A 17,603-nucleotide genomic window follows, 5' to 3' on the forward strand; every position below is an offset into this window, starting at 1 on the left:
GGTCCTAGGCTCCCTAGCTTATCACTGCACATACTTCCACTGAGGGCAGTGTGGTTCAGTGGTTAGGAAATTAGACTGGAATTCAGAACGCTTCGATTGGAATGGGCCCCTTTGGTAGGTAATGAATTACCTGTCACCGGAGGTCTCCAAGCAGAAACTGCACAGCCATGCCTCTGGGGGAAATTACAGAGGAGGATTCCTGTTTAGGTACCAATAGCTTTGACTAGATAATAACTAATATGCCTTCAGACTCTTGAGATTCTGATTGGAATTAGCTGTCACGTTCTCTGTGTAACCACTGGCAAGTCACTTTCCCTCTCTGGGACTCAGTTTTCTCGTCTGTAAAATGAACAGATTGGACCAGATGATCTCTAAGGGCCCTTCTGACTGGCATCATTCCCTGAACTCTGAGCTCCGGTCCTAAGAATGCGTAGGGAGCACATATGCATATTAAATTAGATAGGCATATGTTTAATGTGAATTAATTTTGTTTTGATAACTTCCTGACATTCCTCAAGATGATTGTATACACACAGGTGCTAGAAAAGCAGTTGAAATCACCGCATTACAGAATAGATGTGTTTCTGCAAACATTGTTTTTAAATAGCAATATAGCCAGAATTCCAGAGTTGGAGTTGGAAAGCCTGAGCTAAAATCCAGCTTCACAGGCTGTGAGATTTGGGGCAAGTCGCCCATTTCTGGGCCCAGCTTTAGAAAACAACAAAGTCAGACTAACAGGTGTTCTTAACCAAGGATTTGTGAACTTGCTTTTTGAATATTTTTATTGCTGTGCTTGTTTCAGCATAATCGATTTCCTTTTTTAGGAGTGTATATATGTGTGTGTATACACATGTTTGTTTCTATATGTATGTAATGTATTCTAGATATATATACACACAGACATAGATACACATTTATTTGTTTGTTTTTGCATTAAAATGTTATTTTGAGAAGGGGGTCCCTAGGTTTCACCACACTACCAGAGGGGTCCATAACTTAAAAAAAGGTTAATGACTCCAAAGATAAAAGAGGATTTCCCTTCAAATTCTAAATCCTATGCTACTGTGTGTCAAACATGGTGCTAATTACTCATGGGGGTAGATGAGTGGAGTGGAGTGGTAGCCAAGGAGGGGTAGTTTGATTTGAAAAATTAAATGGATGGTGAGTGGAGTCGTAGGGCAATTGATTGGAATATCCTACAGTGGCAGTATTGATTTGGCTATGATTATGATGGAGTACCTTGGGAAAGAATCTACCAGTTACAGTGATGTGGTCATAACATAGGATGAGCAGTTTTCATAAGGTTTTTTTTCCTCCTGACCGTAATAGTTATCCGAGTGTTCTTTTGTGGATATTAGGCTGAATCAGAACTTCCAATCTTTACCAGAGGAAACTGGATCTAGCTGATTTCCTCCATCTTTACTTCTCCATCAGTTGAGTGCTGAGATCTGTACCACATGCATGTGTTTCATTTGTTTCTTGTTTTATTACTTTCTTTTTTTTTTTTCAGGGCAATGGGAGTTAAGTGACTTGCTCAGGGTCACACCCTTAGTGTCTTGTGTCTGGGGTCAGATTTGAACTCAGGTCCTCCTGAATCCAGGGCCAGTGCTTTATTCATTTGTTTCTAATTCTGTTGGTTTTAAAGAATGGCTATCACTCCAGGGAAATATGCAAAGGTCATAGCTCTTAAAGAGCACATGTCAGTAATTGTTAGCAGTGTCCCAGTGGTTGTTGGTGTCATTCAAGTACCACACAGGATCAATTACAGCAAAGCACAGAACAAAGTGCTGCTGAAAACAAAATCATCAAGAAGTGACAAATCACTGCTGCAAAATCACCGAATTCATTTTTTTGTTTGTTTTTCCAGGGCAATGAGGGTTAAGTGACTTGCCCAGGGTCACACAGCTAGTGTCACGTGTCTGAGGTCGGATCTGAACTCAGGTCCTCCTGAATGCAGGGCCAGTGCTTTATCCACTGTGCCACCTAGCTGCCTCCTGCTTTTTTCCTTTTTTTTTTTTCCCCTTTTTTTCTTAATATTAATTTGGTGAAGGGCAGCTAGGTGACACAGTGGATAAAGCACTGGCCCTGCATTCAGGAGGACCTGAGTTCAGATCCGACCTCAGACACTTGACACTAGCTGTGTGACCCTGGGCAAGTCACTTAACCCTCATTGCTCTGCCCCGCCCCCCCCAAAAAAAACCGTTTGGGGGGCTTTTTACTTCCAGTGGAACTTGGAAGGCTTGTCCCAATTCAGGGAATCATGAATGCTAATAAATATATTGACATAACGAAAAGCAGGATTATTCTGAAAGTGCAGAAATTTCAAAATGGAGAGAAAATACTACAGCACAATCTTAGACCATGCCATACATCCTGAAGAGTTAAATCTATCCAAGAAATGGAAACAAACCTACTTCAGCAGCCTGGGAACTCAATTGCCTTACACCTAATTAGAAAACAATGGGCTATAATCAAGTCAAGATTTGGAAATATAAACTATTTGTCAAAGGTATGGTTGGGGATAGCTAGGTAGCACAATGGATAAAGCACGGGTCTTGGATTCAGGAGGACCTGAGTTCAAATCCGGCCTCAGACACTTGACACTTACTAGCTGTGTGACCCTGGGCAAGTCACTTAACCCTCATTGCCCCACCAAAACCAAACCAAACCAAACCAAAAAAAGGTATTGTTCCTATAGAATGGGATAAAAGTTTGCTTTCACAATGAATTACTATGTCAAAATCTTGTGAGCTCAGTGCCAAATAGTGTAAAACAAGGAACTGTAGCAAAAGGAAGACATATTGCAGATTAAAAGTTGCTTCAAATGAAAAATATACTATCCATACACTGTCCCCATTGACTTCCACCCAATTCCTTTACCCACTGTGTGACCTGGAACCTCCTTTCCATTCTCTGGGCCTCCATTTCTTTCTTTGGAAAATCATGAAGCCCGTCCCTAACAGCCTAATGATTTCTAGTGTCCCTTCCAACTCTTAAAATCCTGGTATTTACTCTTCTGCATATTAAACCCTGTTTCACTCCATTCATTTTAATTATGAATTAGGGGAGGATTAGGGAGTCGGGGGAGAGGCTAATAAACACCATCAAGAAATAAAATTAGTTTTCTCTAAAAATGTGGAAATATTTTTCAGCATTTTTGTGCTCTGACAGAAAATAAGAATAAAAAAGAACTAGGGTTCAACATCATCTTTTAGTTTGAGTCACTGTATTCTCCAGTTATTCATCAACCTCTACAGTTCAATCTGTTGCCTCACCTTCATGCTCAACTTGCTTCTTCAAAAAGCTAGCTTATGGGGCAGCTAGGTGGCACAGTGGATAGAGCACCGGCCCTGGAGTCAGGAGTACCTGAGTTCAAATCCGACCTCAGACATTTGACACTTACTAGCTGTGTGACCCTGGGTAAGTCATTTAACCCCCATTGCCTCACCAAAAAAACAAACCACAACAACAACAAAAAAAAGCTAGCTTATCTTTCAGGCCTGGTGGAGGAAAGCATAGTGCCAAAGTCTGAGAGTGTTACAAAATTGTCTGCTCTAGGACATTGGGGAGGAGGCTTGATAGAGAGATTTCAGTCCCTGTCTTCCCATGTGTTGTTATTTTTCTCAACTTTGTTCAAGATGTGAAAACCTGACCGTTGTGCATTACTTGGGAAAAGGGAGGAAAAAGAGCCCTTCCCATTTTACTCCTCCCTTTCTCAAATCATCCCTTACCTCCTTGAGTCACCACTAATCTCAAGTAAGCATTGAAAGGGACTAAGAAAATGGGAGTGATTGAAGCTGACTTATTGGGTCCATTAACTCAGCAAATTATTTTTGACCTGTTCATATATAAACTGCCTGGATTTGGTGGACCTGCCTTATTATCAAAAAGGATTTTAGGGGCAGCTAGGTGGCACAGTGGATAGAGCACTGGCCCTGGAGTCAGGAGTACCTGAGTTCAAATCTGACCTCAGACACTTGACACTTACTAGCTGTGTGACCCTGGGCAAGTCACTTAACCCCAATTGCCTTACCAAAAAAAAAAAAAGAAAGAAAAGAAAAGAAAAAAGAAAAAGAAAAAAAATAAGGGGAAGGAAGAATGAGATTAGGAGTTGGGGAAGTGGAAGGGGGAAAATGAGAGTGAAAGATAGTAGCAAGCAAGCAATCATCAATAAATGTACTAAGAACCAGACACCATGCTGAGAGCTGGAATACAAAGAGGCAAAAGACAGACTCTGCTCTCAAGGAGCTTGCAGTCTAATGGGGGGAGACAACATACAAACAAATGTATATCCCTGACTCTTTGTGACCCAGTGAAATGTTATTGGAAAAGACACTAGAGTGATTTACTGTTTCCTTCTCCAGTGGATCCATTTTGTAAAGCTATCAGAGGTTGTGACTTGCCTAGGGTCACACAGCTAGGAAGTATCTGAGACTGAATTTGAACTCAAGTCTTCTTGACTCAGGGTTCTGTCCCCTATCAACTAAGCCACCAGCTGCTTCCTATAGAGGATAAACAGGAGATAATTAACAGGGGGGAAGCACTGGAATTAAGAAGAGTTGGGGAAGGCTTCTTATAGAGCAAGTAATGTGAGAAATACAGGATGGTGTACTAGTGTTGAGTGCCCAGCAAGCCATCAATCAAACAACTTGCATTTATTAATTGCCTAATATAGGCCAGTGCTAAGTACTGGCACACAGTAAACAATAAATACTTAAAGACTGATTGTTGACTGACTGGTTGGATTGGGAGTTCGAATCCTCTGGAGGCTTTTTGACCTTGGGCAAGTAGCTTGTTCTTTTTGTTCAGTCCTTTCAGTTGTGTTTGACTCTCTGTGACCCCATTTGGGGTTTTCTTGGCAAAGATAATGGAGTGGTTTGCCGTTTCCTTCTCCAGCTCATTTTACAGATGATGGAATGGAGGCAAACAGGGTTAAGTGACTTGCCCAGGGTCATACAGCTAGTAAGTAGCTTAATAAATACTCATTGACTAGATGATCCCTAAGGATCTGGAGTAAGACGAAGGAGTGCGAATCTGAACTTGGGTAAAGTATGATTTGAGGCCCCTTCTCATTCTCAGGGAACTAGATTTCTAGCTCTAAACTCTATAGTATTAGGAAGTAGCTCTTGGTGGTAGGTCAGAAAGAAAGGTGAGAATGCAGTTATCCTCGGGGGTTTTTTGTTTGTGGGGCAGTGAGGGTTAAGTGACTTGCCCAGGGTCACACAGCTAGTGTCAACTGTTTGAGTCCGAATTTGAACTCAGTTCCTCCTGAATCCAGGGCCGGTGCTTTATCCACTGCGCTACCTAGCTGCTCCCTGTTGTTTGTTTGTTTGTTTTTTTCTTCAACCAGCTCCTCACCCTCTAGCAAGACCCGGCCCCTTTAAACACGCCCTAGCTACGTAATTTAAGCCGATGAATTCTGAGCGCGTTCCAGCGCTGAATCGAGACTGAGGAAGCTTGTCCACTTGGGGCCGCCGTCGCGCCGCGCCGCCATATTGTCCGCTGGAGCCGCCGCCAGAGCCGCCGAGGTGTCCTGAGAGAGCGGAGCCGCGCCGGGATGGGTGAGTGCGCGCGGGGGCCGACGAGGTCTGGGGAGCCGAGAGGCCTCTCCCCACCACGGGCTGGAGGCGCGACTCTGGCAACCTGGGCCGGGCGCCGTGTCAGGAGAGGCCGGAGGCCCCTCAGGCCGCGCTGCGGGCTCTGGAGCGAAGCCGCGGCTGTGGCGGGGCTGAGCCGGGGCCGGGGCCGGGGCGGACGCCCCTTCCTTCTCTGCCCTCGGCTCTTTCCTTCTCCTTGAGGGGTCCGGGAATACCCTTCCGAGCGCTGACAGAGGGGGCCCCCAGCCGCCGGCACCTGCCTTGGTCGTCCCGGCTTGGGGGAGTGGGTGCCATTCCCCGGCCATTCCCCCTTTAGTCTCCCCCAGGGGAGGGACGAGCGTCCCGCTTCTCCGCGCTCCTGGCTGGACGGCAGCCTCCGTGGGCAGGCAGCGCCAGACGCTCGGCCCGGACCCTCCTGGTCCTGATTAGTTTATCAGGATCACACGAGATAAGATGATCAGGCGCCCAGCGCCGTGCCTGACACATGGCCGGCGCCTAATAAGTGCTTATACCCTCCCGTCCCCTTCCTCTGGGAGACCTGTGGCTCTCCCCCACCCCGCGTGTGCCACCACCCCCGCCACTCCGACCAAGCATGTGTAGAGAGAGCACTTTGCATAGGTTAACTCGTCTGACAACCTCTTCCCCACCCCCAAAGCCTGTGGGGGTGGTGCTGTTAATGTGTAGTCAGGGTGGATAGAGCGCTTGACTTGGAGTCCTGAAGATTCGAGTTCAAATCCAGCCCCAGACACTTGACTTAGACCCTTGGAGAGGCGAGCACGCTGCGCGATCGCGCGCGTGCGCGCGCACACACACAAACACACACACACACACACACACACACACACACACACACACACACAAACACATTCACTCACTCACTCACTCACTCACTCACTCTACCTAATCACCTAGCTGTCTGGGATGGCTTTTGAAACTCCCTACAAGACGTGTAGTACTGGGTGACCCATGGCAAGTCATCTAACATACATGCATATATACATATATCTTTATCTATCTGTATATACATATGTACACATACATACATATATGTATACACATATATACATATATATCTCTATATATACACATATATAAACATCTTATATAAATGTTTGGGTTTTTATCCACATTTTCTAGATGAGGAAACTGAGGCATAGGGAGGTTAAATGACTTGCCAGGGGTCACTCACTAGTACATGTCTTGTGGGGAGTTTCAAAGACCACCCCTGACAGCTAAGCGATTAGATGTGTTCAGGTTCCTAGGCAGAAGTGTGGTGCTTTTGCTGGGCTAGGGGAGACAGATGAGTGGGGGTTCCTGAGCGTTTAACTAAGAGATTCATCCCAGCTCTGCTATTCCAGCAGTGTTCACTCCCTTCACCACGTAGGTGAACTCATCTTCTGGGGCTAAAACACAGTGCCTTCTACATAGCAGGAATTCCAAGCGCTTGTTTGAGTTTGAATCTTACAGGTAAGGAGAATCTAGTCAGGTGAGTCTAGCTCAGGGTGATGATAGCTGAGAGATTTCTTGACTTACGCTCGTTGTTTCAGGACTTGAGGAATAAACCTGTTATTGTTCTTGGTCCAAATATAAGGTAGACACATAAGTCATTCTGAAAAGGATCTGGGGGCTTTAGTGGTCTGAAAATTCAAATACAAGTCAGTAGTGTCATGTGTCAGCCAAAAAAAGTTAAAACCTACCCCAGCTTTATTAAGAGAACAGGGAGGCTATAAATATACTGTACTCTGCCCTCATCAGACCTTACATGTGCAGTTTTGGGTTTAGTTTTGGACACAACTATTTAAGAAGGATATTGATAAATTGAAGAATGTCTGGAAGGAGACAAGGCAGCTAGGGAAATAAGGAAATAAACATTTATTAAGTGTATTGCAACCCTTTGAGGTAGATATTATTAGCAATCATTTTACAGTTGAGGAAACTGAGGCAGAGTTAAGTGATTTGCCCAGGATCACACATCTGGCAAGTGTCTGAAGCTGGATTTGACTTCAGGTCTTCCTGATGCCAGGGTCAGCATTCTATCCACTGCACCAGCAGCAGCCTTATTTTCTATGAAAAAAATGGTTAAGAAATAGGGAAAGATATCTCTTCAGGAATGTGGGGGACAGGTTTCACCTCTCAGAGGGCAGAACCAGGAGAAATGGCTGAAAGACATGTTGGGTTCCCCCTCCTTGGAGACATGCTCACATCAGCTGGAGAACTGCTATTCGGGGGAGTGTCCTTCCTTTTCTGAATAGGTTCCTGTAGATGGCTGATTTCTGTGATTCACTTTGTATCTATCCACTTGTGTCAGATGGAGCCTTTGGAAATGTGGAACAGAACTGGGAAAGAACTTGGTCGAGGCAGGCTCAACAGGTTGTCTCAGTGCTTTGTGGTAGATAGAATTGAAATGTTCCACCCCTGACCTTTATGGTTACAAGTACTTTGGATGTGAAATCTTGGAAAAGTTAAGCCAGAGATTAGATTGGACCAGAAAGTATTTACTTTTCCTTGAGAGTTGAAGGGGTGTCTTGGTTCTCTTAACTTTGGCAAGTGCTTGGGCTCCTCTTGCATATCTCGTCAGTCAGCAAGCATTTGTTAGGCACTTAGGATGGACCAGGCACTGCGCTAAGGCCTGTATACAGAGAAGGGCAAAAATGGGCTCAGCAAGTAGGCCAGGATAGCTGGGATGCAGCATTGGGGGGGTGTGGGGGTGAATTAAAGCATCAGAGACAGAAGAAGTAGACAGGGACCAGATTGTGAAGGGCTTTCAAAGACATAGTCTGCAGAACAAGTATGTTACTCATAGCATAGTAGTTTGTCATGTGTTTACAGGTGTATTGACTACACACTTGACATTTCAGTCAGTAAATCAGCTAGCATTTATTAGGCTGCTGCTGTGTGCCTGGCATTGTGCTAATCAGTAGGGCTACAAAGAAAGGCAAAGGACAGTCCTTACCCTCAGGGAGCTCGGTCTATGTATGGGGCAGACAACAATGTACAGTTAGGCAAGATAAATTGAGGGTAATCTTAGAGAAAGGCATTAAGATTAAGAACTAGGAAAGGCTTCTTGCAGAGGGTAGGACTTTAGTTAAGACTTAAAGGAAGCCAGGTAAGTGCGGAAATAGAGACAAAGGAGAGTGTTCCAGACATGGGGGACAGCCAGTGATGAAAACACTCTGACACCCAGAGTAGGCAGATGGAGGGCTCTTGGTATTCAAGGAACAGCAAGGAAGCCAGTGTTTATGGATTTCAGAGTACCTGAGAGGAGTAGTGAAGTGTAAGACTGGAAAGGCAGGAACAGGCCAATTTATAAAGGGCTTTTAAAGCCAGACAGAAGAGTTTATATGTGATACTAGAGGCAGTAGGGAGCTATTAGAGTTGATTGAATGGAGGGCAGGGTGGTATGGTCATCCTAGAGATGGCTAGAGTTCTGGGCCGGGAGTCAGGAAGACTGCTCTTCCAGAATTCCAGTCTAGCCTCAGACGCTCATTAACTGTGTGACCCTGAGCAAGTCACTTCACTCTGCCTCAGTTTCCTCATCTGTAAAACAAGCTGGAGAAGGAAATGGCAAACCATTCCAGGGTCTCTGCCAAGAATATGTCAAATGGAGTCACAAAGAGTCAGATAGGACTGCAGTGACTAAAGAACAACAATGGTCATAGTTGATCTTTAGCACTATTGCTTCGACAGCTGGCTGGAGAATGGACTGGAGGGGGGCAATCTGGAGACTCTCAGGGAAACCAGCCAGCAGGCTTTTGTAATAGCCTGTGTGAGAGGAGATGAGGGCTGGGACCAGGGTGGTAGCCATGTCAGAGGGAGAGAAGGAGGCACACATGAGTGGGGGTATTTTTGTTTTGGTTTGGTTTGGGTTTTTTGCAGGGCATTGAAGGTTAAGTGACTTGCCCAGGGTCACACAGCTAGTAAGTGTCAAGTGTCTGAGGTCGGATTTGAACTCATGTCCTCCTGAATCCAGGGCCGGTGCTTTATCCACTGCGCCACCTAGCTGCCCCCAAGAGAGAGGTTTTTAAGAAAGTGAAATAGATAGATACTGACTGGCTATCAGTCAGTAAGCATTTATGAAGCACCTGCTTATAGGCCAGGCACTGTGCAGAGGGGCTGGGGAAACAGAAAAATCAAAAATCAAAAATCAAAATCAAAAAATGGTCCCTGCCCTCGGAGAGCTCAGGATCTAGGGGAGGAGACAACATGCAGACACAACCGGGTACAATCAATAGTTGTCTTTGTATATGGATATGTACATAGATAAGATACATGGATATGTATATAGGCAGGATAAATAGGAAATAATCAACAGAGAGAGAAGGCACTAGAAGAGAGTCTGGGAAAGATTTCCTATAGAAGGTGGAATTTAACCTGGGACTTGAAGGAAGCTAAGGCAGCCAAGAGGTGGAGGTGAGGGGGGAGATGGAGGCAGGCATGAAGGGCCAAGAAAATAAATGCCTGGAGCTGAGAGACGGCTTGTCTTGTTTGAGGAGCCATAAGAAAGCCAGTGGCATTGGATCGGAGAGTCTGAGGGCATGTAACATGGAAGAAGACTGCGGAGCTAGGTGATGAGGGGCTTTGAACAGCAAATAGAATTTTGGAGGAGGTGTCGAGTCACTGGAGTTTGAGTAGGAGAGTGACTTGGTTGGGTCTGCACTTTAGGAAGGATACTTTGCTAGCTGCCTGGAGAATGACCTGGGGTTGGGGTGGTGGGGAACCACCCAGCAGCATATGACAGTAGTATAGGCATGAGGCAATGCCGACCTACCTACACCAGGGTGGTGGTGGTATCACAGAGAAGGGGGCATGTACAAGTGTTGCAAAGATGAAATCTACAGGCCTTTTGCAACAGATTGGATACAGGGGGTGAGAAATAGTGAGGAGTCAAGGATGATACCTAGGTTTGATCCTTGGGGGACTCAACAGTAATAGGGAAGTTTGGGGGGAAAGCTAATGAGATCAGTTTTGGACATGTCGGGTTTACATTTGGGAAAAGAAAACATACAAAGAAGAGCTGAAAAGAGAGGAAGGTTATGGAGCTAAGTCCAGAAAGTCAGAAGCAGAGAGAACTCAGGCTGGACCTCTCTCCAAAATGGGGGGGGGGGGGAGAACAGACTTACTAATGGGGTAGGAGGGCTGTGTGACTGAATGACCAAGTAGGCCTCACACCCCAAAAGAGGTTTCAGTGTGAGACAACAGTTTATTTATCCAGAAGAAATTACAGCTATATGTATTATCGGTTAAGTACATAGAACTGGGTGTGTAACTGTGTTATGCAGACTTCTTAGGAGAATGTTGTCACTGGAGGTGATGGTTCAGAAGGAAGTATTATAGAATCATAGACTCTCACTTGGAAGGGACCTTAGAGGCCATTTAATCCAACCCCTACTTGAACAAGACAACCATCCTTTCCTTGAATACCTCCAGTGAAAAGTACTTTACTACCTACTCCACTTTTAGTCACTTCTAATTGTTGGGAAAATTTTACTTCTATTATTCTGAAATTGCCTTTCTGTATTTCTACCACTTAGTCCCACTTTTTTCCTCCTGGGACGGAAAAGAGAACAAATATAATTCTGTCGTCTTTCTCTGCCCCATACCCTGTCCCCAGTTTTTAATCTGCAGGCTAAACATTTTCAGTTACTTCAGCCAGTCCTTGTATGGTACCTTCCTGTCTTGGGCTCCTCCTCTGCATTTGTTGATGGCCTCTATCTAGCTTGAAAATATCCTTCTTAAAATGTGCCCCCAAAATGCAATCTAGTACTCCAGATCTTGTCTGTACTAGCAGAAAACAGTGGGACTCTGTTAAGAACACTCTGCATCCTTTAATGTAGCATATGAATAAATTCACTTTTTTGGTTGCTGTGTCATGCTGTTTATTGAGCTTTCAGCCACTAAGACACCACTCCCCTGTTTTCATGTCAGCCCCTGTCTGGGTACCTCTCCCCTATCTGTATTTGTGCAGCTGTTATTTTTTATCCTAAATAAAGTACATTAAATTATCCCTTGAATTTCATTATGGTATATTTGGCCTATTTTTCCAACTTGTCCGAATCTGTCTCAACAGTCACCCAGATCTAAAGAATGGCATTGTGGACACACTTGTTGACAATTTATTTTCTGGGGCAATAGATTCATCATACCAGTGTCGTAGAAGCAGGTCCTGGTTTAGTGTGGTGAGCCAAATCAAATTGTGACCCGTCCTCCCTCCTTCCTTTTCCCAGCAGTTTCTCCTTTAGAGGCAAGACCACATCACTAATTGGGAACAAGAGTGTTCACTTTCATGATCTCTTTAGGGAACTTCTTTTAGTAGCAACATTTTCTCTTAGGCTCAGAACTCAGGCCCTCCAGTTGATTTTCTGTAGTGTATTCTCTGCTTTGGCTGTATTGAGCACCAGGCTCTTAGGAAGAAGGCAATTTTTCTTCTCTTTGTCAGCTGTAATTTTTTTTCGCTTATTCCCTGTCTTCAATCCAAACTCTGTACTGTCTTCTAAAGCCAAGCTTTACCAGGTTTGGCTGTCCTTTATACAGTGATCTCATTGCCCACCTGAGCTCTGCTTTTGGTGACTGTCATGGGCAGTGAAAGTGCTGTCTGGGGCTGTTGAACCAAAGAAAGAGCCATGATTCTGGGATTATTGAAGGCCACTTAGGCCGTACCCCTCGTCCCAGCTCCTTTCTTTTTTTTTTTTTTTTGGCGAGGCAATTGGGGTTAAGTGACTTGCCCAGGGTCACACAGCTAGTCTGAGGCCGGATTTGAACTCAGGTACTCCTGACTCCAGGGCCGGTGCTCTATCTACTGTGCCACCTAGCTGCCCTGTCCCAGCTCCTTTCTAACCCCACCTAGTGTCAATGGAGGATGATAGCTGACAGATCTCTAGCTGCTAACAGAGTTAGCTGGGTCGACTCACTTAGATGCTCTGCTGACATTTCAGACTCAGTGTCCAGAACCAGATGCATCATTAGAAATTTGTATGGTTAAAAAAAAAAAAAAAGGGCAGCTAGGTGGCTCAGTGGATAGAGCACCGGCCCTGGAGTCAGGAGTACCTGAGTTCAAATCTGCCCTCAGACACTTAACACTCACTAGCCGTATGACCCTGGGCAAGTCACTTAACCCCAATTGTCTCACTTAAAAAAAAAAAAATTTGTATGGTTCTAATCCTTAGTTCTGCTCTGTGACTCTGGGCAAGTCACTTAACTTCTATTTGCCTTAATTCACTGGAGAAGGAAATGGCAAACCACTCCAGTGTCTTTGCCAAGAAAACTATGGACAGTATGGTCGGTGGGGTCACAAAGAGTCAGACATGACTGAACAACAAGTATGGTAGTTTTCAAACCTTTTGGTCGGAGGACCTCCCAAAGAGCTTTTGTTTATGTTGCTTTTATCTATCTCTTGCCACATTAGAAATTAAAATGTCAGTATCATTATGAAAATAGTTTTGAGCTCTCATTCTCCCTAGAGGTCCCGCACTGCACTTTAATAGCCACTATCTAGTACATTGGAGGTCACTGAGGCCCGGAGACGTTAAGTGACTTACTTGCCTTGGGTCGTACAGAACTACAATTCCAGGTCGCCTGAGTCCAAATCCAGGACTGTTCCTTGCTGCTACGCTGTGTTTCCTTCTGCAGGAAGCCTTTCCTGATCTTCTTGGTGCTAGTGCCTTCCCTGCAGAATTGTCTCCAGTTTATCCTGTCAGTATCTCTTTTGTGTATATTTGTTTGCATGTTGCCTTCCCAGAGAGCAAGGACTGTTTTGTTTGTTTGCCTTTCTTTGTAGTGCTAGTACTTAAGATGGGGCCTGGCACATACTAGGTGCTCAATAAATGCTTGTTGACTTGACCTTTGTAGGACACAAACCAATATGCTAGGGAGCTTAGGTGTCTTCTGCTAATTCAACAAGGGATAAAATCAGGGGAAGTGATTATTTGTATCTATCTGTAATTCTCACATCTGCTAAATGAAAGGAATCTATAAATGTTGTCCACAAGTAACCTCATAATTCGAAGCCGTTGTCTCTCAGATCATCATTTCCTAGTGCTTGCATTAGGCCCTGTGATGACATAGCCAGAATGTGTAGTCGCCTCTATTGTGGACTGACCCAGTTATCTGGTCAGAGTAGTGACTCCCATTGTCTTTAGGGATTGGCAGTGTTAACTAGTTTACAAATAACATTCTGGATGCTTCATGCTGTCAGACCTGTTTCTCACTGCTTTCTCCCTTATAATAGCTCTAGACAGACTGGATCAGGATTCTAGAAGCTCAAAAAGACATTTTCAAAAACCCATCGGAGCAGATATTCTAATTGACTTGGTTTAGATTTCTCTGAATTAATCAACTTGTTTTCTTCCTCCCTTCCTCTCCCAAAAGTAGATTTCATTTAACTCTCTCATTCATAAGATTTAGAGCTGGAAGAGACCTTAAGGATCATGTAATCCACCCTCCCTCATTTCATAAATGAGGAAATTGAGGGCCAGAGAGGGAACTCACTTGTTCAGGATCAGTGTGTTCTCTCATAATTCCTTAGGGAAAGTCTTTCCCTGAATTATATTAATGTAGTCTGCTTACCTCTCTCTACTAGCCTGATTCATTTCATCTTTTCTCTCTCCCAGAAGCAGGATTATTGTTGGTTCAGTTTCATTTTGAATTGACAAATACCCTTTAGCATCTGTCTTAAAGGGCCATTGGGACATCTTAGTGACCCTGTTTGCCTTTTTTGGGGGGAGGGGGGGGGAATCCTGAGAGTTAAGTGACTTGCCCAGGGTCACACAGCTAGTAAGTGTCAAAGTTTGAGGCCATATTTGAACTTGGGTCCTCTTGAATCTTGCACCACCTAGTTGCCCCACTGACTCTGCTTTTTGCATACAGCCTCTAGCTGGGAAGGTATTGATCAACTGAGTGAACTACCTTACTGGTAGTCATAGAATCATAGAATCCTAAACTTAGGAATGGAAAGGGATTCACAAGTCATTAGCCCAATCCCTGCACAAATCATGAATCCTCTTTTCATCTTTCTAAGCCACCACCGTTTCACTTTTGGACAAATCTAGTTGTTAGGAAATTTTTTTGTGTTGAGCTAAAATCTCCCTCCCTATACTTTCTCTGGTGCCAAGTAAAATCTTCCTCCTATATGACTGCCTTCGAACACAGCAGTCGTGTCTTATCTTCAAGTTACACATGGTAATGAATCCTAAGAAATTTCATGATCCAACCTCATTTAACATGTGAGGAAACAGAGGCAGAAAAGTAAAGTCACTTCCCCAAAGACACATAGCTGATGTCCATTGGATTTGAACCCAGGCTCTCTGATCCTGATCTGGTATTCCTGTATTCTGTTCCTTCAGAGCTTCCTCTTCAACCATAGTTCCTCTTGGTCCCCTCAGTATAGTGGTTTTTGTATACTAGACATGTGTCAACTTGTCAGACTCCTTTTGAAAACCTGGCACTCAGAGCTGGATACAGTTAAGTGTTATAGTGGGCCTTTGAACTTTTGAGAAATGTTAGCAGGTACTAAGGTGAACATGAAATGACACGACCCATATGTATTATGCTTGGCACAGATTGTCCCCAGCTAAACATGTGGAGAAGAGAACAACTTGGGGACCATTGTAGGTGGTTAAGAACCTTGGTATATCATTTCCTTCCTACCCCTCCTGGGGTAGGGAAAATAGATGTGAAGGTTCTGCTCAGAAGTAGGATCCTCTGGATGTGGGAGATGGGAGATGATCATCCCTCTCCAAGGATCTGAAGACATTCTCAGCAAGGGATTAGACTTGCTCTTCTTGACCCCAAAGGGCAAAGCTAGGAGCAATGGAATGGAAGTGGCAGAGAACCAATTTCAACTTGGAATTAGTCACTGTTCAGAAATGCCTTCACAGTTGAGGCATTGTTTATCTTCAAAGTAGAGTCTTGCTGAGAAGTTGTAGAAGGCATTGCTATTTAGGAGCAGTCTAGGATAGAAGTCCTCTGAAAAATCACTTTCAACTCTTAAGATGCTGTGTACGAAAGGGGCAGCTAGGTGGCGCAGTGGATAGAGCACCGGCCCTGGAGTCAGGAGTACCTGAGTTCAAATCCGGCCTCAGACACTTGACATTACCTGTGTGACCCTGGGCAAGTCACTTAACCCCAATTACATTCCCCCCCCCAAAAAAAATGTAAAAAAAAAGATGCTGTGTAAGAAAAAGCTCAGGTTAATTTATTGATATTTGCTGGGGGAGATCTTGTCATGAAGGCCATGAAAAAATCTTGACCTGAACTTGGGCATGCTTCAGAGGGGTAGGAATGTTACTGATATTGACATGATACTTGATTCATGGAGCAGCTTCTGCACATTCTCTTCTTTCTTTCTTTTTTTGGTGAGGCAATTGAGGTTAAGTGACTTGCCCAGGATCACACAGCTAGTCCTTCATTATTTTTTGAGGGAAGAAGCCTAACTCTCTAGATTTTCCCCATTTTGCTTGTGGGTAGACTGAAACTCAGAGTGACTTGCCTCGTGTCACAAAACTAGTAAGCATCCATCAGGTCCAAGATTCGGTCAGGGTTCCTGACTCCAGATTAATGTTTGTTCTCCTCCTGAAAAATGGCATGATTCAGAGGTTTAACGTGACACTGTGTGATCCTGGGCAAGTCACTTCCCTGCCTCAGCTTCCTCGTCTATAAACTGGGAGTCATTTAGTAACCCTGCCTCCCAGGGTTATTGGGAGGGTCAAACGAAATTGTGTATGAAAAACACTTCCAAGTCTTTTTTTGTTTGTTTGTTTTGGTGGGGTTTTTTGTGTTTGTTTTTTTTTACCTCCAAGTCTTTAAAAATCTAGAGCTGTAGAAATGTGAACTATTGTTACCACTATGACTGCCACCCCATAATAGAGTGGTTGGAACTTAACTGAGGGGCCAGGCTGGGTAGCTTCTCAAATACTACAGCATTTGGATCTTAGTGTTAGAATTACTATAGCCATCTGGAACAGCCCACTTCAAACCAAACCTGTTAACCAAATGGTTGTAGTGTTGGCTTTGATAATCTCTTCTCTCCCTATTTCCCCCAAAGAGGTTAGAAGACAGTCTGCAGTGTAGCTAAAGCTTCAGCGGGTTGTCAGAAGAACTGGGACAGGAACTCAGTTGAACCATTGATCCTATCCTACTTTGTGGGAAGGAGGTCCCACAGGAAGGAATGAAAGTATGATTCCTGCCCTCATGGCATTTTCTGTCAAGTAGGGGCAATGAGACATGTGTACTACTGCAATGGAGGGTGGAATGTGATGTGTTCTGCCATAGGAGAAGTAAAAGTTAAACAGAGAAGAGAGGGAAAGTACTTCTGGCTGGAAAGACAGAGGTGGCAATTTAGTTGAATCTTGAAGGGCAGATGCCTCTCTAGATCACATTTAGGGATAGGAAGGATATCACAGGGATTTGGCTAGAAAGCTCAAGCCAAGATGTGGGAAAGGAACCCTGAGCAGTCCAGTTGTGAGCTCATGAAGGACAGTATTGGTAGATAAGGCCAGAAAGGTAGGCTGAGGCCATATTTTGGAGAGCCTTGAATGCTGGCCTGAATAACACTATACTTTATTTGGTAGATAGTGGAAAGCCTTTGAATTTTTCTCAGAAGAATGACAAACATATTAAGAATATTACTCAGGGGCAGCTAGGTGGCACAGTTGATAGAGCACTGGCCCTGGAGTCAGGAGGACCTGAGTTCAAATCCAGCCTCAGGCACTTGACACTTACTAGCTGTGTGACCTTGGGCAAGTCACTTAACCCTCATTGCCCAGCGGGGGGGGCCCCCCTCCAAAAAAAAAAGAATATTACTCAAAGTAACATAGAATGAACTGGAAGTGAAAGACTGGAGGCAAAAATAAGTACCAGTTAGGCTGCTCAAATAGTCTGGGTTAGAGAATGGAACCTCTGAATGAAGAATGAAAGTCTGTGTTTGAGACATAGGCTTGAGGACCATGGTGGAAGTGTGGGGGCAAGTGACTGAGGTCCTTCCATTTTGTTCAGTGCTTGTGTCAGAGTATG

General features: G+C 44.4%; 1 protein-coding gene across 1 annotated transcript in view; it reads left to right on the forward strand.

The window, feature by feature from the left end:
• The first annotated feature begins 5,433 nt into the window (after positions 1–5,433).
• Positions 5,434–17,603, forward strand: part of KPNA6 (karyopherin subunit alpha 6) — a 56,493-nt gene continuing 44,323 nt past the window's right edge. Inside the window, exon 1 of the mRNA XM_043992211.1 lies at positions 5,434–5,561. Within this exon, the coding sequence (XP_043848146.1) occupies positions 5,558–5,561 (4 nt within the window). The 5' untranslated portion in view covers positions 5,434–5,557. The remainder of the gene's footprint in view (positions 5,562–17,603) is intronic.

The sequence above is a fragment of the Dromiciops gliroides genome, chromosome 3 (genome assembly GCF_019393635.1).
Source record: "Dromiciops gliroides isolate mDroGli1 chromosome 3, mDroGli1.pri, whole genome shotgun sequence".
In the NCBI taxonomy this organism is placed as follows: Eukaryota; Metazoa; Chordata; class Mammalia; order Microbiotheria; family Microbiotheriidae; genus Dromiciops; species Dromiciops gliroides.